This window comes from Centroberyx affinis, unplaced genomic scaffold, assembly GCF_046629955.1.
Source record: "Centroberyx affinis isolate AG114_WGS23_722 - 3 ecotype Tasmania unplaced genomic scaffold, CSIRO-AGI_Caff_v1 ptg005037l_1, whole genome shotgun sequence".
In the NCBI taxonomy this organism is placed as follows: Eukaryota; Metazoa; Chordata; class Actinopteri; order Beryciformes; family Berycidae; genus Centroberyx; species Centroberyx affinis.
The window spans coordinates 37,289-61,827 of NW_027282481.1; the positions used below are offsets into that span (position 1 = coordinate 37,289).

General features: G+C 42.8%; 1 protein-coding gene across 1 annotated transcript in view; it reads left to right on the forward strand.

The window, feature by feature from the left end:
• Positions 1-24,539, forward strand: part of LOC139666481 (nck-associated protein 5-like) — an 82,565-nt gene that overhangs the window by 29,320 nt on the left and 28,706 nt on the right. The window contains exons 5-10 of the mRNA XM_071545721.1: positions 6,042-6,132; positions 10,067-10,231; positions 14,443-14,511; positions 17,345-17,383; positions 17,585-17,704; positions 24,352-24,456. Coding sequence (XP_071401822.1) covers positions 6,042-6,132; positions 10,067-10,231; positions 14,443-14,511; positions 17,345-17,383; positions 17,585-17,704; positions 24,352-24,456 — 589 coding nt within the window. The remainder of the gene's footprint in view (positions 1-6,041; positions 6,133-10,066; positions 10,232-14,442; positions 14,512-17,344; positions 17,384-17,584; positions 17,705-24,351; positions 24,457-24,539) is intronic.

Here is a 24,539-nt window from a genome sequence, read left to right on the forward strand (position 1 = left end):
TATTTTCAAGGTGAAATGTTAAGAGATATGTGTCCGTATATCCAGTTCTTAGGACTCTGATCTTGATAACTCCAGTGTTAAACTTGATACCGTGCTCTTCTGTTTCTGTGGCTTCACTGGACGGCTGAATCTGAAACAAATCATTGTGGGTTTTATAATCATCTTAGGCATCAATATGAGTTAATTTTGCCAAGTTCATCAAGGGAAATCAACGGAGCACCCGAAGAATTTGAAGGTAGCGACCAAGACAGAAGGCAGATGAGACCAAAACTGTTAAACCTGACAAATGAGATAAAGATATTACAGAATCTCTTAAAATTGCTCTGCTTTTCTCACATGAAAACCTTGTTACTACACTTATTTAGGTGATTTCAATGTTTTCCCTTCAAATGATCATTGGTCTTCTACGGGGTTGAGAAAGTTATACCATCCTCAGGCTTATAAAACCCTTTCAAACCTCTTTAGATAAACTCAAAAATGCATAGCAGTCAAACTAAAAACTGCACATTTTGCACAAGGTTTTCAAGAAGGCATACTTTCATTTTTCATTCATTATGTAGAGGCAGTGTAACCTATATACTGCTGCCAAGGAATGCTGGCACTTAACGTAGCCAACCATGGGGAGGGGGGGGGATCTTCCAGTGACTCCTGCTTGGTCCGAGCTGTGAAACATGCAACGATGCAGGCAGCCATTGGCAGGAGAGAGATTACTAAAATAAACAAACAAACATCCAACTAACAAATGCGTTAAAGGAAAGTAGCACATTTTGGGAGATTTGTGACCCATGATTGTCTACAACAACGAACTGCAAGGCTGAGATAACACTCTGATCATGCAGTGAGTATATTGGCACTGTGTTCGCTTTTCTTGCACGGAAAGTGTTGGTTTTTGGCGAAGCCCAAAGCCTCTTAATCCCTGGAAGCCAATAAAGACACACATCTTCTCTTCACACACACACACACACACACACACACGCGTGCGCTCACACACTGATCGACAAAGCAAGGGGGGATCCCTATCCTTATTTCCGCTTCATCCCTACATGCCCATCCCTGATTCTCGTCTGATCCTCCCAGCATGGGCCCTTCTCTTCTGGAGAGGGCTTAGCATGGGACATATGGGAAAGTCCTCGCCTGCCAGATCTCTGTCTTTGGACCGGCTAGTGTTGGATAATGACACACTGGAGACACGGCAAGTAGAAAATGAGAACAGGAGATCCGCTGTCAGGCTGACTCGGTGTAACCGGGGCCGAGAGGCTAACCATGTTGCCTGTCGATCGGGGGAAAAGCACTCAGGCTTTTGTATTATGACTGCGTGGCCTATTTTATCCCAGAGACCCACATTACTGCAATAGAGTCTGGGTCACTTCAGTGCGGTGAGAGCTGAGCGCTGGATGTTCACTCTATGCCTCTACTTATGGAGCTTAGGGACGTGTGCGCAGTGTTTCTGGCGTTATTCCGGAAAAATGGCGCCGCTAAAAGCGGAGGAAAATTCAAGATGGGGTAAGTTTGAGCAACTCTTGTCTGTGTTGAGAGACTTTGTCCTTTGATCATTTTCAGGTCTGTGGAAGGATTTGTCCAGTTGTAGGCTGGAACAGTGGAAAGCTTATGCGTCTGCCGTTTCGTCTAATAGAAATAGTTTTGAATAAAATGCATTTTCGTTTGAAGTCCCAGTGTTGCTGAGACTTTTGACAGTTTAATGGCCAAGAAATGGCAGGAGGAGAGAAGAAGTTTTTCATATGTTAACGGGCGCGAGCTTGTTAACCAGTCAGTGTGAGACGGGACACAGCGTCTCACCTCTAATCGCCCCTGTGCATTCTGATGATGCATCAAACACACTTTGTTCACCTCAGCAGCACGCCGTCACATCAAAGCTCTAGGCAGCCTCTGATTGTGTGCATGTATGGGGGTAGATTGGGTGGGGGGGGGGGGGGCTGGGGGGTGAGGGGGGGGGGCTGGGGGGGGGGGGGGTGCAGAGGATCGTCAGACCTCAGGCTGAAAATTGATTGGACCCTTAATTGTATTTCCTGGACTGCTGACGAACAGCGTGTTTGAAATTCAGCTCGAGCAGCGCGAGGGTCAGGAGAGTCAGAGTTTGCTTTCGACTCCACATACGCCTCCCCCCCAACACACACACACACACACATGCGCGCATACACACACACACACACGATTTGTCCTTCCTTTCCTCTCTCCTTCCCTGAATGATGTTTTCAATAGGTCACTGCTGAGCACTTTGAGATTAATCACACTGAGCAAGACTGTATGTTTTTTTATGTAAAAAAAAAAATGCTCTGTTTGTCATCTAAGAGTTATATTCCATCCATCAAAAGGCATTTAATACTCTCTCTTACATGCAAATAGCTTTTAGTTGGCAGAATTTATGGTAATGACAAATTGCACTATTTATCTTCTGGGATTGTTTTGTCCCATTCTGTTCTCTGCAGCATTGACTGGTTTTGGAACATAAATATGTTTATTCACATGTACAGATAAGCTTTTTGAATGAAGTTAGCGCTCCAGTTAAACCTCTCCCAAGTACTTTTTAATGAATTGTTACTGCTTTGATTAGCATGGAGAGAAGTGCTGTTTAATAGCATTATGCACTGTTTGTTGGCATTTGTAATCAGTGCACCATCAAATGTGATTATTGGGAGGTAATTGTCCAAAGCGTTCTTATTAGTGTTGTTGCACCGCTTGAGTTACTTGTGGAAATGAGATGAGAACTAGTTCACTTCAACAAGAGCCGTATTCAAGATGACAAAAGAGTGCAGAAATGTAACACGCTTATTCAGCCTGCTGCTATTATATTTGAAGTGGCTTGAAGTAGTTATTGATATTTTCTTTCTCAGAGAAGAGAATACACTCTACTTTACAAGGGAATTATTGGTCTTGTATTTTTGCCGGCATCTGCTGCCTAGATAGAAGAAATCTTCACACGGATCGCACCTAGTCTGGGGAGTTTCTGTCCACATTAAGTCATTCCAGTCACTCAGCCCCACCGCTAAACTTCACAGACTTTTACGGCTCTGTCACCGCCATCAAAGGGGCTACGATCCGTCCAGCGAGACGCCGCACATCTGTGACTTCTGTGACAGCCTTGAAACGGAAGCGGTATGGAAAGCAAGGCGGCTCCAGAGGACCCCGGTTCTGCTTAGAAGCACAAAGGGTCTCTTTCAGGTGTGCAGGTATGCCAGCAGATGCAGACCAGCCTCTCATAACAGCCGCAGTCCCTCAGCTGAAGCACCAGACCCTTCCCTTCCTCCCTCTTCCCCCAGCCACAACACGGGGAAGCAGACGGGTCGAGGCATCAAAGCGTTTTTTTTAACCGTGCTGCCACTTAGCAATGCGAGGGTCACTGGGGTCTCGCCACCCCCGGCCTGCATGCTGGCAGTTTGTCAGGAGGTTCTGCACGTACGGCCGCGTATGGCCGCACCAGCTACAGCAACAAAACGACACATTCATTCATTTCATTTCTTTTTATGTTCATTGCTTCTGCGGCTTAGTTGGCATGTGTGTCATCAACAGAATTGTGACTCCATCTGTTGGCTTCTCTAATGGTATTGCAGATATTTATTCATTTCTGGTCGCCATCACACCTATACCGCGGTAGCCACTGTCATGCATTTATCCTGCATCTATCCCACGTTAATCCTGGAGGCAATTTGCTCTTGAATGTTCCACAGCGGACCGAATTAACACATTGCAACATAAAACTCTGCTGTGCTTTTCAAGCAAATTGTCGGGACTTGTACAAAATGTCTGTAGGTGGTCGCTTGCCCAAATCCCCTCGGTCCGCGTCCGTCTACTCGCCATGCTGATCCTGCCTGTCGGTCAGTCCTTGACCTGGAGTCACCACCCTGGACTCCCATGCCGTGTACGTCACGCCCCCTCCGCTCTATAGGTTGTGCTGATTAAGGCCAGCATTTAAAGCGAGAGCCGGAGCAATCTGCCACCGGCCCTGCCTGCCTCTTCGGCTGTTCACTCAGCAGCTAGAGGCCTGATTACATCCGGCTTTATGGCTCAGGCTGGCCAGATGGTCTGGCTAGCGCTGTCGTCCCCTGCTCCGCCTGCCTGCACCCGTCCTGATCCAGCGCCGTACACCAGCCAGGGCCGATAAAACAAATGGAGAACTACTAGGGAACTGTTATATAACAAAGCATAAAATTATAGTTTAAGTACTTTAAATGAGCATGGATACTCCATTTTGGTACAGACAGGGATATATATGCGATTACTTTTAATCAAACATTGAAAAATGCATTCTGAATGCGTAATTGAATTGCAAAAGTTGATTAAACTCTCATAGAAATACTAATCTTTGTTTGATTTATAAGCAGGCTTTTCAATTGGCTTGACAAGTATCCAGACCTTCTTTCACACTGACAAGCACATGACTCATGGGTTCAGGGCTGGAAACAGCAGTAGGCAATAGTCCTGACGAACATGAATGACGTGCAACACACACAGGGTGAATCCCACTCTAAATAACTTGTAATTTCTTCTTCTAAGTTATCATTGTCCATTTCAGCTTTGCCATATGAGCCATTCCTTTGCTCATTTAATCTCACTGTAAATCAAACCAGCAAAAGAAGAACCTGATGGTGTCATGAAATTCAAATGATGCCCACCTGACAATAGCAAAGCCCTTCTTTTGTCAAAATGTTCCTTTTTTTTTTATCAACGGCTGGCTATCGCTCCCCATCCGCCGGGGCTCTTGAATGTCAGCATGTGTTTTATCTTCTCATTTCCTTTGTTTTGTGACTTACACGATCCCAGCCGGGTCCAAGATCATCTTCTGTATCCTATCTGGGGTTGCGGGAGTCTTTTTTTTTTGACAGAATCAGGAAGTGAATGCATGTGGGGTCAAAGTTCACCCTGCAGCTTGAGGGATAGAGATGACATGTGGGTCTTATTCAGATGGAAAGAGGGAGAGGCATTTTCATGTGCGCAGTGTGGTAACTGTTTTGCATGCAGGTTGCAAGGTTAGCAACGCAAAGTAGAGGCACAGATTGTTTTGAGCAGGCCGGGCCTTGAAGGCCAAGGTCATTCACTCAGTCAGTGTTTACCTCTGTGATTGCACTTCATTCAGCTTATCATCACACACACACACGCACAAAGTCACACACAATAAGTCAGTAAGTACCATGTTTGCCCATTTGGTACTCTATCTAGTCGTTTCGACAGAATGTGCCCCACATACTGAACCGAGCAGAAGTTGGGATACAGTCCAAAAAAAATCCCTCTCATCCATCTTGTGTCTCTGGCACTGATTCAACCCCATTCTCTCCTCATTTTTAGTGTGTGCACTATTGTGTGTGTGTGTGTGTGTGTGTGTGTGTGTGTGTGTGTGTGTGTGTGTGTGTGTGTGTGTGTGTGTGCCTGCCTGTGGTGTCTGTGTATATGAAAAATCACAATGAACTCGCAGCGAGGGATTCGGTGATAGTTTTCAACACCGAAAGATAATGAAATTACAAAACAATTTGGGATAATAGATCCAATTTTAAATGTTTACGTTGGTACCTATTAGTACAATTGATTTCATCGATCACTCTTAAGGCCCAAATGGTTCTGGCATCAAGCCATATCTCTAGATCTTTTAACCCCGTGTGAGCCAGATCGCAGCCTGAGGTCCTTGCCAGGTTCCTATTGGCTGTTCCACAGTCTAGATTAAAAGCAAGAGACCGTCTGGTCTTTGCCATCAGGACTCCTAGACCTTGGACTGACAGTATCATCTTTTAAATCACTTTGTAAACACATGACTTGTTTTATGCAATGACCTTTTATTAAAGTAATAATCCATGAAATTTTCATATGAATCAGTGCCAATAGTGATTCAGCCGGCACATAAAAGCTTTTGTATTTGCTGTTCTAGAACCTCCTTGTTCTAAACACCCAATCTCTATTTTCTATCAAGAATTTTCTAACTTTGTTTTGAAGGAGAGATGAAGATGATGAAGATGATTACTCTTTCAGGTACATTACAGTACGTATGTGTGAATGGGTGTGTTTATCGATGGCGATGTGCCTTGTCTGTGCAGGATGGAAGAGACGGTGCGGTCGCTGCTGCAGAATCAGGGCGTCCTGGAGCAGACTGCTGTGGACACAGTGGACATCATGAAGGCCTACAAGGTAACCCAACCCCGCCCCCCATGTGAACTACAATCCCCAGAATTCCTCAGTCTCTGCCACACCTATTGAAATGAGAATAAGAGAGACTGTTACGCGATTATTGCTGATTTGTATGTTATGCAAATGCTGGATTTAGTTGTCGTAGATGAAGTAGGAACACATTTTTAATTTTTTAATGTGAAAACATATCTTTGAAAACATAATGTTTCCTGATGTTCATTGTGTAATATAAAAAAAATGCATCTGATTATATCACCTAAAATGATTCTGTTTTCTACTCAGATGTCCAAAGAAAACGAATATGTTCACTAATAATATATAGTTATATTTACTTACATACCAGTAATCTTTTTGTAGGAGTGGGTTTCATATTTTCCAGATGGCGGATATCTCATTTTGCAGTGAAACCCCCTTATATTTCCCGACCAGCAGATCCACAGCCGAGGTGAAGGCGTTCATCGCTGACCTCGTTACGCAAGAGAAATAGCTGCTGGGATTGAGCAGGGAGGCAGAAAGAATAAGAAATATATTTCTGAGGCACAGGGTCGTCTTCCAGGTCACACTTCACAATTTGGAACTCAAGATGTTTACTTGGTGGTGCATTGCTGAAATGCTGTTGCCTCGATCTGTGTGTCACCTACCTGTTGTTATTTTATTCACTACCATGTTTTACAGCCTTTTGCCTCCAACTTTGCGTGATACATACATTAGTAGCCATTATAGAAATCCACCTTCAAGTATTTATCCAGCAGCTATCTTGCAAACAAATCTTTCTTGAAAAAGGACACCCCTGATGTTTTTCATCATCTTAAAGCCCTTGAATTTCTTTCCAAAGCCTTTGCCCTTCCTTCGAGGCAAAGGGCGGCTACTTTAAAGAATCCAAAATATAAGATAGTTTTGATTTGTTTAACACTTTTATGGTCACTGCATAATTCCATTTGTGTTATTTCATAGTTCTGATGTCTTTACTGTTATTCTAAAATGTGAAAAATAGTAAAAAAATAAAGAAAAATGTGTGTCTAAACTTTTTACTGGTAGTGTATATATAGTGTATATACAATACAAAACTATAGTGTTTCTACACCAGCTACCAGACCATTGTTTCCAACTTTCGACAGCTGAACAGAGAGCAAAACTCCACTGGGGGACTGAGGAAAAGGGCATCATTAGTTCAGCAAGCATGCAATAAAAAGGGTGTCTTCTTAAATGACTACATCCATACATCATTCGGAATAAAAGACATAAAATAGATGTAGAACCAAAAACCTCTGAATGATGACGGTACATAAAAAGGGCCAGAGTAAAATATGAGCACCATAAGACTAGATGTCGGTTGCCTTACTGCATTCCAATGAGCGCGAGTGAAATGAGCTTGTGTCTTAATTTGCAAACAATGTGCTGCTATCTGTGCACAAAAATAAGTTTTTCTTATTTAACACCGAACAAAACCTTACCCTAACGTTAAACAAATCGATTTAGTTTTTAGTTTTAGTTGCCTAAACCAAACCCAAACCCTAATTTAACCAAAGTTGTTTTATTTGCCCAATCTTAACCCTAACCTTAATTTGAAGCATCTAGTTGCCCAATCTTAATCCTAACCTTAATTGAAGCTGTTCTAGTTGCACAATCTTAATCCTAACCTTAATTTAAGATGTTCTAGTTGCACAATCTTAATCCTAATCTTAACTGAAGATGTTCTAGTTGCCCAATCTTAAACCTAGCCTTAACTGAAGATGTTCTAGTTGCACAATCTTAATCCTAACCTTAATTGAAGCTGTTCTAGTTGCCCAATCTTAACCCTAACCCTCACCTAAGTTGTTTTACTTACCTAAACTTAACCCTCAGCTAACATTTTCACATTCTGAACACATAACAAACACAAGAAAATGGCGTGTCAATTTCTGCTTTAGTCACATAATCCTTTTGCGGTGGAGGAACGTAATCTTCACATTATCCGTTTCCACAATGCATAATCTGTGTTTCAGTGTTCATGCTCATTTCATGAAATTTTGTGAGACTGAGCTGGAGGAGAGCAATATTTTCATTTCCTGCTTAGCTATGAAGCTTAATTATTCCGAGAGGGTGAGGCAGTTTCTATCAGTTTAACTCCACACTGATGTAGAGTTGCTTCGCTCCTGTGGTCTGCAACGGCTGTGAATTGTCTTGGAAGATTATAATGGTATTCCTAGCCGGTGTAGAACTGAACACCAACACTTCCTTGGCAGTTATCTGTCCCTGCTGCAGCTCTATTCCGTGTATTCAGCAGACAAACTCAATAACTTGAAAGGGCAGCGTGAGGGACAAGGTTCCCTCCCCTCTTCCACTCCAGACTCTCTCTGTGGAGATTATTACCGAGCCCTTTAACGCCGTCTGATGAGCAGTCTCTCAGAGCAAACCGCCGACTTCACCGGCTGCCACGGCAAACAAAAGCAAACTTAAAACCGTGACTATAAAGCATTGCCTCGAACACAATTGTCCGATGGAATCAGACAAGATTGAAAGCCTAATATATGTTTAGAGGAGATTGGATCAAGTTGAAAACAAAGTGCTCTGAAGGACATTATTTCCAATTCCTATTAGGAGAGAGGGGTGGTTTGCTCTTTGCTGCATTTGGGTATAAGGCGGAGTAGTGGTGTTGCACCCATCCATCATTGCCGCTAACCGCGACTCTGTCCAGCACATTAACCATAGAGGTATCTTCAGGCTTGACAATTATCTGTCAAAGCCCAGGTAGGGATGAAAAATGTAATGCGTGTACGCGGTCATACATCAGGCCGCAACAATTGAATACCTCTGTGTCATTGGAAGAAAAAGGCACCATTACTTCATTCGGAGCTCATTGACCAGCTGTAGCTTGTCTAAGTCAATCTAACTCTCAAGATAAGGCTATAAGGTACAGTAATAGCTTTATTGGAAAAGGGTGAAAAACCAATACAAGGAACCAATACCGCTGAAAGTAATCATGGGTTTTGGGATTTGTAGCTCTTGAATTGTAGGCGTATTTGAGAAGATGAGAAGAAATGCTGCATCCAGAATATAGTATTTCAGTTATGCTCATGATCGCCTTAACCTCACACCTATTCTATTCTTTTGCTGAAATAGTACACCGGGCAAGATGCCGACCCGATGACAAGATGACATGTTATTTCAATACGTGTTGGTATGGTGATTAGATTCTTCAGCCAGGGTCACTCGCTTCTTGCTAATTTCAGGTTCAAGGTTTCAAAGATTCTTTGGAAAAACATGAATATTCTCCTGAGTGTAAGAGACACCTCATTGTGTTTTCTTTCCGCTCTTCGGTGGTAGACAGTGCCTAATTAGTTGCTAATTATTACCAGTAGTTAATTATCACAGATGCCAGGAAGCGCAGAAAAAACAAAAACACACAAGAGAGAAAGAGCAAGAGATAACTGGCAGAGAGGCTGAGGGAGAGAGAGAGAGAGAGAGAGAGAGAGAGAGGCTGTCAGCGGCAGGGAAAGACAGGCAGATAAACAATGAGGGCAGAGAGAGAGAGAGAGAGAGAGAGAGGGAGTGAGAGTGAGTAAGGTCCCCATAATACAGACAAGATGAGAGTCCTCAAGGTCACTGCCACTCTTTGGAAAACAAGTGAAACATGATTAGGGATTAGGGGATGTTTTGGAGCTCTGTTGTCGAAGCTGCCTCCCTCTTGTCCCCTCTGCCTGTCTGATCCTCTATCCTTTCTTCTCTGCTCTCTCGCTTCCTCTTGTCTTCCACTCCCTCCTTCCCTCTGATTTCCGTCTTTCACGGCTCCTTCCCTTCCTCGTCTCCTCCGCTACACCCTTGAATTATTTGCCTCTTATTATACCTCTGTTTTGACTGCTTTCTTTCCTTGCGCTCTGCTTTCTCGCTCACCCGATTTCTCCTGCCCTTTCCTCTCTCCTTCTAACCTCCTCTTGTTTCTCTGTATGTCAAGGATAAACTCTCCGAGGAGGTGCAGAAGCGGCACGACGGCCCCGAGGAGCCTGGCTCCCCACCGGCGGACCCCGAGCCGCTGCCGACCGCCAATCCCGACGCCGGCCAAGCAGAAGAGGAAAAAGACAAAGCCAATCTCCTTCTGGAGCGCCTCAAGGCCCTGGAGGTACGACAGCTTCCCCACCATGCCTTTGTCTTCCTCTACCTCTTCTTCTTCTTCTCCTCTAGTTTGTTTTCTTCATTCCTTCCACACTTCCAGCCACCCCCCCCCCCTCTCATCCTTTGTGGCCGGCCTGTCTGCCAGTTGTCGGAGTCCTTGTTCAGTTCTGTCTGAAGGCATGACGGCTCGTCAAATTCTCCAGTGTTCTTCGTGTGGAGAGCAAAGTCTTCCTCGGAGAGTCACCGTCGGGGCCTCGGGCTGTACTCCAGCCTCGCTTTGTTTTCCTCTGCGCTCAGGGATTTGAGCTCCACTCTCCGCGAGCCCCGAGCAACAGCCGTGGCGGGAGCACAGCCAGAGTAATCCATGCTGATTGTTTCCAACTGAAGCCACTGGACACACATCCTCTCACATCTCCTCAGCAATTAAAGGACTCAGACTTAATTAAATTAGGCCCCCGGTCTTACCTACCCATCCCTAAATGGCTCCATGTGGTTTGTTGATGTTGATGTGGTGACGGCCTGTTATGTGTCTTCACCTTTCCTTGAATTGTCTCCTGCTTTTCAAATAAATCTTGTTCTTAAAGCTGATAATGATTCCAGTGTGTAAGAAGGTGACTGGCATCCCCGTCTAACAAGAAAGAAAAATATCAAGTTTTAGAAATAAAAGCATAAAGAGTTGTTTGTTCATGTTCTTCTTCTTGTTCATAAAGTTGGTAATGATTCCCATATTTAAAGTGACTGAGATCCCCATCGAAGAAGAAAGAAGAATATCAAAAAGCAGGAAAACAACAAAGTTTTAGAAATAAACCCTTACATATTTAGTGTTTCAGTGCACAAGCATATTTCTTCAGCACCATGTACAGTGAGTCCTCAGACAGCAAGCGCAGTCAGAAAGAGAAAACTTATAGAAAGAAATGAGAACCCGCAGGGGAAATTCTCCCTTTCTTTGCCAACATTGCACTAACATCTCCCCGACAGACAATAGCGGCTGAAGCTAATTACAGCAAAGTGGCGGATAATTGCCTGTTGCTCTTCGACTGTAAGTTATCTTCGGGGGAATGGCAGGAAGTGCGCTCGACCTGTCTGGTGATCCATCGGGGGGAGCGCATTACCCAAACATTACATTTTAAATGGCTTTATCAAAAGTTATCTGCCATTTTATTCCATCCCGCTGTGTGGGTGATGGATGCTCCGCCCGGCAGAAGCAGCGAGAACAAAGCAGAGGCAATACATCACTGCCCTGCATTGTGTGTAAACTCCGCTGACACTAAGTAAGCACTGCCCAGCTCTTATTTCTCCAGCTCTACTGATACTGCTCATTAACATCGCAGCCATGCACTGCTGTTTAGAACTGGTGCTTATAGGAACACACCAAGTCTTTTGGGGGACTGGCCCGTTGGTCAACTTACCCGTTAAGAGATGAGAACATACATAGATGCTAAAATTACTTGTATTATCTCACAAATGAGAAAATGACAACTTGTAGCAGCTGTAAAGCTAAATCTTAAGTAAGTTGAAATGAGATTTGGCTGAGTCTGGCAGTTTTGTGTAGGAGATTGGTAAAATTTACACAAAATGTCAAACAAAAATCTGTATAAAATCACCATTGTATTGTAAGGAAAGAGAGAGTAGCAAAGCGGACATTTATTTATATGAAAAAGTTGCAGATTATTACTTTAAGATCAAATTGAACCCTTTAGAAAAGCATAGTTTTAGAGGCATAGAGCGGTAGGATTAAAATTTAGTGTTTAGTGAATTGTAGGATCATCATCCATCCATGAGGTTGATGGAGGAATAATTTCAGACTAATTTTTATTCGTCAGTTGCAAGATGGTAGGATTATGTATGCAAAAGCCAAAACTGAAACGCAACATTCATACACTCTAAATTTACAGTTAAATGTAATGTACTGACCCTTATTGTTAGTGTCCCATTGCACACAGTAGTACACCGATACAGAGAGGGTGCCTTATTTAAGTACCTCATAGTGTGACAGCAGGACTATCTGGTTTGAGTGGGCGGGTTTAGTGTCGGGATCTGGAGCGCCGGTAATGACCAGTCTGCCATGCAGTTTAACAGTCGGCAGAGTGCTGCAGGAGAAAGGTCTGGCATTGTAAGGGCAGGCGCTTAACACAATTGCAAAGAGATGGACAAGTGGTCTTAGTCCTGCTGTCTCCAGCCTTGTTTTCCCCCTGTCCAGCCAAGCGCTCACAAACTCATAATTAGATTCTACAGTCAATCTTATTTAAAAGATAAGACTGGTGTTTTTACGTTTGTGCAAATCGACTAGTTTGCCCCCTATTTTTCCATTCTTCCTGGTTTGTCTGCACACAGTCAGCATAGTCGGAGATATCAGAATTTGTTTTCCTTCAGTTGCCATTCATTCTTGTACAGCAGTGGTTCTCAACGTGGGGTCCGGGGACCACCAGGGGTCCTTGAGGGGGTTCCAGGGGGTCCCCGGAAAGTTGACTGAATTGTTAAACTTCAGCATAAATTCGTCTCAATTAGAGAATGTAGAAGAATGATTAGTTTCACTGTTATCCCTCAATACAGATGGGAATTCTGGACAAAATCATATCTAACAATAAAAATATTCAAAATTTCATCAAATGGGGGTCCGTGGCCCTAATGTGGACTAAATTAGGGGTCCTTGATATGAAAAAGGTTGAGAATCACTGTGGAAAGTTGCCCGAGTGAGATAATCCATCACAGTAAACATGAAGCTTTAATTTGTTTTGTCGTAGTTTTTTAATGTTATTCCACTGTGCCCGAGTCGACCGCTTTCATTACGTTACGCTCTGCTTACTGTCAATCACCTGACAACAAAAGGATGTAATACCAGGAAATAATCGCTCAAAAACATGTTGCCTTAGAAACGAAACTTAACTGTCATATCCATGTGTTCCATTGTTAACCAGGACTGCAGTTAATTTCAAGATAGGTTTGACATTTAAGCTAGGTGTGTAGTTTAAAAACGACAAAAAGCGAGTACAAGTTAATACAGCATGCATTCCAAAGTTATTGGGGAAAATGTAAACTACTCATAGACAGTAGTAAAGGAAAGCTGTAACTCTAAATGACACTGGGGTTCTCCTTTAAACATTTAAAGGTGGCCTGTGCGACCTAAACTCAGGCAATAAAATGCTAGTAAAGTATATCAGGGCCAAGGTAAGAAAACACCAATGAAGTTGCATCCAGTAACTGTGGACTGGAGAGGCAGATAACACTTTGAACTGCTACGTCTGTTAGAGTAGAGGTTTGTTGTGTAGGTGTAGTGCTGCCTGGATCAATGGCTATTAATAAGTGGGATGCCTCATACTGTTGCTTTGCTGTTGAGAATGCTTTCTACAAGAAAGTGGATTTCATGTAGCTTTCATCTAGAATATGTGGGGATTTTTTATTTACAATTCTGGACAAGAAATTGGCCTGGAGAGGGGTTATAATAATTAATTGTCTTGCGTAACAACGATACCACAAAATAAACAAGATGTTAAGGGTTTTTCCCAGTTATGAGCATCACCCAAAAACAGAAGTTTTATTCAGATTCCACAAACCAACACACACAATAGACAAGAATACTTATATTACTAAAGACATTACAGTCATTGCATTTGCACCCACAGCCATAGCCATGCTAGGCTTTGACATAATTAGTTGGAAGTGTTTCTTCCCAGATGACATAATTGGAATGTTTTGGGTTGTAATTATGGTTCCCATGTTTTAATCAGGGGATTGGTAGTTTCTACTAAAGGGCAGAGGGCGAGAGAAGCGAGGCTTTCGGACTCCAAGCTGACAGCTCCTAATATGCTGCCTGCCTCTGACAAATTGGAAACTCCCAGAGATCAATAGGGCGCCGCCTTAAAGGTGAAGCAGCATTGCTCGCCAAGTCAAGGAAATATTCTTATTAGGCCCAAACTCCAAATGGCTAGCTGCCGCCCCAAAGTTCAGCATCATAACTTCCATCCCCTTGACCTTTTTGGAGGTGGTACTTTGTAATTTTTTTATTGGCCATCCTGGTTCAGCGTTGACACATGACCTTTGTGAAGGCCGTCTCCTCTTGGCCGCTGTTCAGCTTGATGGTTACTTCTGACTCTTTTATCACTGATGGTTTGTTGCATCAGATGTATCCAAAGTCCTTGCAAGGTTGGTGCTGTATTGACTGAGTGTGTGTGTGTGTGTGTGTGTGTGTGTGTGTGTGTGTGTTCCTTTTGTTTGCAGGACGAGAACTCTGCCTTGGCCTCGGAGAATGAGACCCAGAGGGAGCAGTACGAACGCTGTCTAGATGAGGTGAGTGTGGACCATTTTTGTCATGTCTCACCCTCGGTAACAGTCAGGGACACTCAGAGACTTGCCAGAAGTTGTTCTTACCTTGGAAAAGTAAGAACCAATATGGATGTGGATACGTGAAATAGAACAGAAAGTGTCATGTTGTAGCTGTTAACAATTCATTTAGCAAGCACATGATCTCATATTTTTCAGGCATTAAAAACTTGATACTGATTTGATTACAAACGGACCTCAGCATAGGCTACATTTCTAACTTTGCCTCTCTCTATACATACAGTATATTGTATTATATATAGTATTCAATACAAGTTGGCACAGATACAGTGCAATTCGAAGGAGTATTGACTGTTTGATCAATGCACTGCATCATTAGTGCAATGAAGGTTGGTTATTGTAGTTCACTAACACCCTTTGTGCTGAACTGTTTTTTGAAAGCTTCATACATGAGCAGTGACAGGTGTGAATGCTGCTTCATGCACCTGAAATGTTTCTAAATCAGAACGCCGGCTGTTAATTTACTTGGCTAAATTTAAAAATTATATGGGAAACACTGCAGTAGGCAAAGTGTGGCACTAACTCTATAAGGTGCTTGGGATGAAAGCCCCCGCCACATGGCATGTATTTAATTAACATGGGCATACACCCACAACATCCACACAAGGACACTACAGAGGAGGTTTATTTTGCTTGCCAAATTTAAATGAGATATATTTGAGGCAATAATGGAGCAAACTGTACATTACACGACGGGTAGTTTCAGCCCAAGCAACCTGACGCTGAAGATGAATCTCAGCTGATAATTCCTATAAACCACAGCTAGCTGTGCTTTATTGCCTAATATACACACTCTTCTGGAAAACCAAGGTGTTAGATATTGATCTTTCATATTTTCTCCTGCTTTTTTACTCTCATATATACGACTATGGAGGATGCAGTCAGTGCACATATGTTGGTAACTGTTGTCTAAAAGCCATCATAGCAGAGAGGGTGCTGTAAGTACTTGGCTGTCACATACAGTCCCTGGCCCCATCACTGTCGTACCTATAATCACAGCGAAAAGACAACCTCTCGGGTATTATTGCTGTAATAAACTTGTACAATAAACATTGCAAGAATGTGTGCTGTTAAATAGCTTTAACCTTGTGTGAACCGTACTTGCTGAAGCAATGGTTTACGTAACAATGGCACTTCTGAGCCCCCCGGTTATTTGTGAGAGCTTGATAAGTGCTGTTTAGGGAGCCACAAGAGGCGAATAAAGCAGGCCCTTGGCTGTGCCTGGCCGCTGAGTCACTCAGGGTGGTAGCACTGGTCCTGGGAAATATGTCCAGCAGGGACAAGCTGCCCAATTCGTCGTGGAACCAACAGGCTCAACAGACAACAGACCGACTCCCAACTGATCTGCCAGAGGGACGGAGAGACGGGTGTGAGAGAGGAGGGGGGAACGAAAGAAGAAAGGATGGAGAGGGGGGGGGGAAGACAGGGGAGGCGGGGAGGAAGATCGAAGGAGAGCGATATATATAAAAAAAAAAAAAAGAGAGAGAGGGAGAGAGAGAATTTTGTGGTAGAAGCGTGTTAGAGTTTGCATCCTTCGTGGCTTGTGTTCGGGATAAACTCAGACCACGTCTCGTTTCTGCTTGCCTGCCCTCGCTAAGATGGCTCAACTTGGCCGCGCTGTGTTTACTTGTCAACTGTTTTCCTGTGTGGTTCACTTTTGTGGAAGGAAGGCTTGATAATGATCCTGTTTTGATGATGGCGGCTGTGCGCCTCTCTAACGACTGCACTGCAGGGCTCTCTCACACAACAACAGTGGAAAATCTAAAGTTTGTTTGGTAACAGAAGGGATGATTATTTTTATGTTAGACCAGCTGCTTGTTTCAATTTTGGATCCCGTGTAGGCAGCAGCATTTGTAGCTCGATTTGGCCTTTCTCAAATAGTTGTGTCAAAGTTTCGAAACTGCGAGGAGGCTGGCCGCCGATGTTTTAACATCCGCAGCCAGAGTTCGGATTCATCATCCAAGATCATTAAATTAGCTTTCGTGTGATCACCCGGCTGTTTTACAGGGGCAGAGCTGTAATTTGCGGTCCCAGATGTAGTGCTCTCTTCATCATATTTACTCCCATCTCTCCTCATTCGATAAATGTGAGAGAGGACACTTCAAACAGCCGATGTGGCTTCGCGCCGTATTAATGAGCGATCAATGGGCGGTAATCGGAGCCGCCGCTCGATAGGCTTTGCGGTCTGAAGTGCGGGCGGGTGTGAGGCGCTTTGAGACCGAGGCGCAGGCACAACAGCACTTTAGCCCCGGCACACCTCTGCTCTTACATCAACCCCGCACTGTCAATACCACGATCGAGAGGCGAGAGCTAAACATTGTGAAAGACGTGAGTGCCCTCCAATCTGTTCTGCTCCAGCGCTTACCTCTGGCCTTCCCTGCCACCGCAGCATGGATTAATGATGACTGGGTGCATTCGAAATCTGCACACACACATAAACACACACACACACATGCTCTCATACTGTACATAGATAGACACATACACCTTAGTCTCTTTTACACCCACTCACCCACACTATATAAGCTAGAAAATATGGAGAGAGAAAAAAAAAACACTGTAATATATCGTACCATTGTGTTCACTTAAGCTTGCAATAATTCAACTTAGGTGTAAATTGGCTGAGGAAGTAGTGGGAAGTGCAGCGTTAGCAGTGTGAGAGCAGTCTACAGAGGCCCGGCGGGGTCATACCGGGCCAAGAAGACCTGATCTGTGCCAAAGCAGCCAAATGGACATATCGTGATGTTTTGGTTTTCTCTCTTTTTCTGTCTGTTTTCAGGTTGCCAATCAAGTTGTGCAGGCGCTTCTCACCCAAAAGGTTTGCCTCTCATTTCCATGGAAACCATTGCCTGTTCATCTCAGAGCATTGTTAACAGCACTACATTACTGAAATCACCCATCAACATTGTGAAGTCCTATATTTTCTACATTATACAATTGTAAACAGCATATACTATTCATGTTATACATTATACAGCCTATTCTGACTGACACGGTTCCTGTGTTGCTTCTGAATCAGGATCTGAGAGAGGAGTGCCTGAAGCTGCGGACCCGTGTGTTCGACCTGGAGCAGCAGAATCGGACTCTGAGTGTTTTGTTCCAGCAGCGGGTCAAGCCTGCCTCGGACCTGCTTCTCCAGGTAGGCCGCTAACACCCGCCCGCACCGAACTGGGGACGGCCCATTATTCCGAAACCCTAATAGTCTGAAAAATGTCCACCCATTGGACTGAAAGCCCATTTGTCCGACAGCCTGTTGTTATCCCGGAGGTGGTTGGGTTGAGGCATGGGGTCACTGAGGTTAGGGTTAGAGCAAGCTTACGGTCAAGGCTGTCAGAAGCCACGGTTGTGGATGGAGCCAGGCATGGAGTTTTCGGACTATTGGGGTTTCAGAATAATGGGCCGTCAGAACAATGGCATGGCAACCCGAAACCGCACACTCTTGTCATTTAGCGAGAGAAGTGCTGGCTGAGCGCACATGCTACACACTTTTTTCAGTTTATTCAGTTGAAGGTATTCACACCTAGGAACTGTCTAGATAAACCTCAGTGAGCAGAGCCAAACAATTTTCTGGAGCAGCTAGCAGTTAGCTAACTGGAAATCTTAAAAGAAGGAACGCTGGTCAAAATAAAAATAAAAAATGAAATTGCAATGACATTCTTTTGTTGTTTTTTCATTCATTCATGACCATGGCATTCATGAACTTGGAAGCTCAGCAGACTAGCTAACTAGCTTACCTAAACAGCGATAGGCTAGTATGGCTAGTTTGAACTTGGAAGGTCAGCTAGGCTAACTAGCTAACCTAGTTACCTCAGTATGACTAGAGTACTAGGCTTCATAATATTACTACTACTTACTATTACCCCTCTGGGCTTCAGTCTAACATAAAAACTGTGGTTCTTTGGCTCTGCCCATTGGTTTAACTCGACCAATGAGATTATTTCTCATTTCTGTTTGTGTAACTAAAACTCCAATCTGCTGCATGAGGCGAGAGCGTGTCTCCTTCTACGTCTGCATAGCTCCTTCACTTTCTCCGCCCAGAAGAGATTTGAACTGGTAACTGTCCGGTGGCAAGCTCTCTTCTCTAACCGTCAGGCAACTGCCGCCCTATTTGTATTCCCCACAAACCCCACATTCTCCTTAGTCCATCTCTCATCTGGAGTGGCTGAAAATTGCCTCAGTTCATCTTTGTTTCCCTGGAAAATAGCAATTTACTGAAATGTGTCTATGCTTGCCTTCCAACTTGATTTTTAAGGTGTAATTATGAGACAGACAGGCCTGCCACAATATGGCTTACCCATCTATTGTGAACAGTGATATAGTATTGCAGGGCAATAAGGGCAGTGTGGAATGTAGGATTTCAGGTAATTGTGCAAATTGCTGCGTGGCTCCTTGCTGTCAATATAAGAACAGTAAATGGAAGCTGCCGAAAGAAAAGAAAGGGAAGGAAGCTGTCAGTCCATCCAGAGGAGAGGGGAGGAAACAGAAGAGAGAGAGAGAGAGAAGAGAGATGAGGATGAAAAGAGAGGAGGCAAGCGAGGGTAGATAAGAAGTGAGGGGGGGAGTGGAAATGGAGAGAGACGCGATAGCAGAGAAGCAGGGGCGCCGAGAGAAGACAGAGAGGAGCTGGAAGTGAAAAACTGCGGACAAAAAAAGACAGAAGAGACAGAAATGGAGGAAAAAGGAAGAGGAAAGAGAAATAAGATGGTTGAGGGTGTGTTGTAAAGCTTTCTGTCAGTCCTAGCTACCTCCATTATTCCAATTATTGCACAGACCAGAGTATTATGAGGTGAAATTGCAATATAAAGGGATATTGAAGATACCTTTGTGGGGTCCAAGTGGTATAATTTAGCCGGAGACGTGAATTAAGGCACTCGGAAGTATGAAAGAATTGTATTGCATTGGTATTCGGCAGAGTCTCTCTACAGTGTTTTTTTTTTCTTTTCTTTTTCCTCAACTGTGATTCAGTTGAAAATAAACTAATGCAAGGCTGTGATTAGTTTGTAATGTATTCGTATCACATAGGTAAAAAAGAAATAGACTTTGTAATGTGTGCAGTGCGCCTGAGTGACATGTTGCAGATGGATTCAGTGCAAGGGGAGTGTGTGGGCAAGGGTATTGAATTTGTTGTTGACTTGAAGTCTGTGTGTGTGTGTGTGAGCTGGTGTGTGTGTGTGGATCCACGTTTGACATCTAAACAATGATGCAAAAACATGTTTCAACATTCCGTTTTAATTTTGCTTTTTTTTTCTCTTCAAGTACGTAGGCCTCTTTTTTTTTCCGCTGGAAATGGGCCTCATTATTTAATAATTAGATTTCCCCATTTCCCATCAGCTAAGCCTGGTGATTCAATAAGAATGAATCCTTATGTGATCACACTCTTCTTCTTCTGGATGTTCGGCTCTCCAACACACAGGCGTAGGAGAAGTGCTGTGAAAATCTATATTTGCCCATGTCGCAGGAGACTCGAGCTTCCATCAGAGAGTATGATGGTGTTTTTTTTTTAAGTTTTATTTATCAATTTATTTATTGCTAGGTTGTTTTTTTTTACCACCACAGTAAAAAAAAGCCAGCTCTCGGCACTATCTTGTCCGAACGATGGGGAAATGACTGCTTCTTCTGAAAAGGATTTCTGACACTGTTGAAAGATTGCTTGAGAAAATCCCTTTACGTACCATTAACTGTCTTCAGGGTTTACGCTATCACAGTGAATGATTTAATCAGCTGATTGAATGTGATAAATGGCACATTTGTTAATGTTGTGTGTGAATGTAATGGAGTTTATTTCAGTGAGAAAGAAAATTAGCACCGGATTGATTGACAATGGGACAATTTTAAACGTGCCCTTTTGTACCATTATTTTAGGTATTTTCCCTCTCCACAAATACGTATTATCACATATAATCTACGGACACATTTTCCTCATGAAAAAAAATAACCAGAAAGAGCTTTAATTTCTATTCTCTCTTGGTGCCTCAAGCAGCGGGGGACTTAATCACCCAATCATGAGTGTACTATTTCCAGTCCTGCTCTGGACCTTTAGCTTATCAGTAATTAAATGTTCTCTAGTTCCCTGTGGCCATCTTGAGTTTCTCTGATAAAGAATCATAATCCTTTTGATGGAGTCTACAGTAGGAGAGCGCACCTCAGCTGCCTTTCAGATTAATTGGTTTCATTCCAAATCGTTATATATATATATACATCCATTTGAGAAAAATCTGACATTTATTAGTCATTATTTCAAAAACAAAGATAGTTCTATTCTATTAGTGTTTGTGAGGTCTTGAGATTATTCATAACTTCAAGATGAACCCATGATGTGCTTTACTTTCATGCTGCAACAATCATTTTGGCAGAGTAGGTGATGTTTATTTTTTGAATGAAACTCATCACTTGCACTGCCAGATTCTGAGCCGCTGCGATGTCTAATGCACCCAGGCTTTCTCGGAGGTGTGTGGTTAAGAGAAGGAAAATGAAATGGTGTGCGGTCCCGTCCACTTATGCAGCCTTATCGAAAGTGACAGGAAAGTGGCAATTGAGTTGTCAATTACCGGGACAAATGCTAGGTGTTAGCTATGGTACCTCGGGGCCCCCGAGAACGCAAAACGAAGCCCATAACTTTATTACTGCTCATGCAATTTTGCAGAAAGGTTGCATAGTCAAGTTATCTGAATGCTGCTGCTATTCCTATGCTAGTGGAGATTTGGAGAAAATGAAATATTGACCATTTGAAACAAAAAACAAACAAAAACACTTACTCTTACAATATGTTTGATTGATTTAAACAAATTATGGAACTTGTTAAAGAATAGGGAAATTCATGACAAAATGATAACACATTTGCCAACCTTTGTATTTAAGAGATATTGAATGATGAACAAGTAATTGGTTTCTCCTAGAATGGATATACAGCATTTTATAATAGAGCTATATCTCACCTTAGCCTTGTCATATTACAGCTGAGCCTTTGCTTCATTTTCTGGTGTAGTTTAGCAGCCTACGTGCAGCTAGAGCTTTAGGAAAAGCCTTTGTGATGAATCAGACGTAGATCAGGCAATGCGGGATAACAGAGAAGGTGAGTGCCGTGTGTGAGTGAATGTGTGTATGCGTGTGTGTGTGTGTGCGTGTGTGTGTGCACGCGTGTCTGTCTTTCTTGCAACTATTACATCTATCTGAGTGTACAGATATGTGTTTTTTTGAAAGCCGACGCTGATATTTTTGTGCTGATATTCTGTATCTTTAAATTTGAAGGAGGAAAAACCTCTGAAACAGAATTTAGACATTATATGACACTAAAACTCTCCACTGAAACCCAGGGTAATGAAATTCATTTAACAATTAAATGAATAAATACAATGCACAAAGAAAATCAAATATCATTGCAGGTTATACAGACTGTTTTTATGTATATGTGGCGAGGGAGAACCCGGCCAATGATGACAAGACCGGCCAATATCCGATATTTAATAAAAGACCAGTATCCGCCCGATATTTCAGTCTAACCCAAGCGCATTGCGTACACTCTAGCCCGCGTCGATGGATATTTCACAAGCGATTGTGACTTTGTCCTTGGCCTCGGTCGTCAATTCGAGAAGTGTACACCCATCCGCCCCCTTGTCATCCGCCATTCCCCTCCACTACCCTCCACCATGGCCCTGTGACACTATTGACTGAATCCTTGATGAGGATGCTGAGGAGGTGAAATACAGCACCCTACGATAAGATCAGAGCGTCCCGTGACACCTCAGCCACTCCCATCCCGTGCGGACAGCAGGGGTATGATGAAGCCCGGCGATGCGGCACCAGAGCGGCACAAATTTCGATTTAATGGCTTCGAAACTGGGATGAGAAGCCATCTGTCGCTTTAAGTCCAAACTCGTAAAAGTAGAACTTAAAATTGTACTGATCCAGCCTGATATACGATTTAATTTTGAAGGAATGATACGCCTGAAGCTTTCCAACAAAATGGCCAAACATACTAATTATGCATTACGTGATAGACAATAAGAATTTTGTGGGTGTGTAAATGATATTTTACTTATTTATGAAGTAATTTACAGGATTGGAAATGTATCTGCGTTGTATTAGTTCAAAAGATTTTCTTAATCCAAATTTGATGTGGCAAGAAGGCAAGAACAGAAAAATCCTCTCAACATTTGGATCAACTGCAGCCACATGAAGTCAAACCATGCCAGGTTACAAAATATTGAGAACTGTGCAAGGATGCAGAGCATGATGGTTTAGAAATGATCAAATTAGTAAAGCGCACTTATCTCTCGGGTGAAAAATGCAATGAGAGGAGGCCAGTTTCCATGGCACCAGTATCACCTCATCACCCAGGGTGAAAAGTCAGAGTATCACGTCTCATATGTCATTGTAAAGCTGTATCTGTAGATCTGCCAGTCTCTTTGAAAGCCTATCCATCGGCTTGTAAAAATAATACATAAAAAAAATATTTTGAATGTAGCTGGAGAACAATTATTTTGAATGTGAAGTTGGAGAACAAAACGTAGGATGGTTATGTTTTGGCCACAGGCAGAGAGTTGCAGGTTGTTTGTTCTTAAGAGACAAAAGAAGGAGTTATGTTTGGTTTTCAGCAAGAAGGTGTTTTTCACCCTCCACTAAATTAACATGTTTCGAGTATTTCTTTCACAACAGGCAAACAGTCAATAGAAAGCTAAGAGCTGAGAGTTTTAATGGAGGAACATGTGCAAAATAAAATTGGATATTATTGTATTGTATTGTAGTTTTTATTTGAAAATGATCATGCCATTGATGTAAGATCAGGGTAGCTGGGATTCAAAGCTCAGTTTCCATTTGAAATCGGTGAAGGTGACTTTCTCTTTTACAACATGTTATTTTCTTGATAGATCTCTCTTCTTTATGTGGGAGTGCGCAGAATGAGGACCAAGTAAAATGCATTTCATTTTAATGGTGGAGACTAATAATGAAATATATCAAAGCTCAGAAATACATATACGGTATATACTCCCCGAATGAGCATTAGGTTTACCCTTGGCAGGAAATGCAGCCTAATATCAAGTGTTTTGTTTCAGCAAATTTTCAGTTTAAGTTAATCTGAGCGCAGGGAACCCAACGGTAATTAGTTCTGAGATTAATATGTGGAAATGTATTTGGTTTTGTATCCCTCTCTCTGTAGCGCAAGAGTTAAAGAACAGAAGGGAATGCAAACCAGCATATGAACTTAAAAAAAATCAAAGGAATCCCTTACTCCCTGATGCAATTATTTCCCATTCACATTAGTTATTTCCAGCCAATGACATTAATGACTTTGAGGGAAGAGTATGAAGCAGGGCCCTGCATGGCGTCTGAGGACCCTTCTAAAATATCGCACAGCCTCAACAACCAGCTGTTTTTAGATGTTTGGAAACAAATTCAAATGTTTTTCTGCGTGCATTTTTTTTGGCATTTACACTTTTAACGGATCACTGTGTTGAAGTTGGAGTGTTGAAGATATTTCCAGTGCCATATTTGGATCAGCAATGTATTGATGAGATGCTAAAAGGAGTGTACTGGATTGTGCACTGTACTGTACAAATTATCGCTACACTGGCAAGAAAAAAATGTGTCAACTCCCTGCCATTCTGCTGTTGTGCCAATCTCGGATTAAACAGCGAGGCTCACATATGTTTTTTTCTTGGCTCTGAATTCTCGTTCCAATCCATCTTTCATTTGTGCTGTTGAGAACGTTTAGAGATTGTGCAGCCCTTTGTTAAGATCCCTGTAGTTAAAATGCACTGTGATGTGTCCTTCCTTTTTGCCTTTCAGAAACTCCACTCTCGGATCATGGATCTGTCTGCGGCAGATTTGCTTCTGGAGCCAGAAAGAAGCAAGGGCTTCCTGCTTTCCAGGAATACAGACTCTCCCTCTCATGTAAGCTTAATGGGAAACATGCAGAAGGCAATGTACTCTTTCTTTGCAGCCGTATGAATTGTCCAGGTACCATAATTGATGTC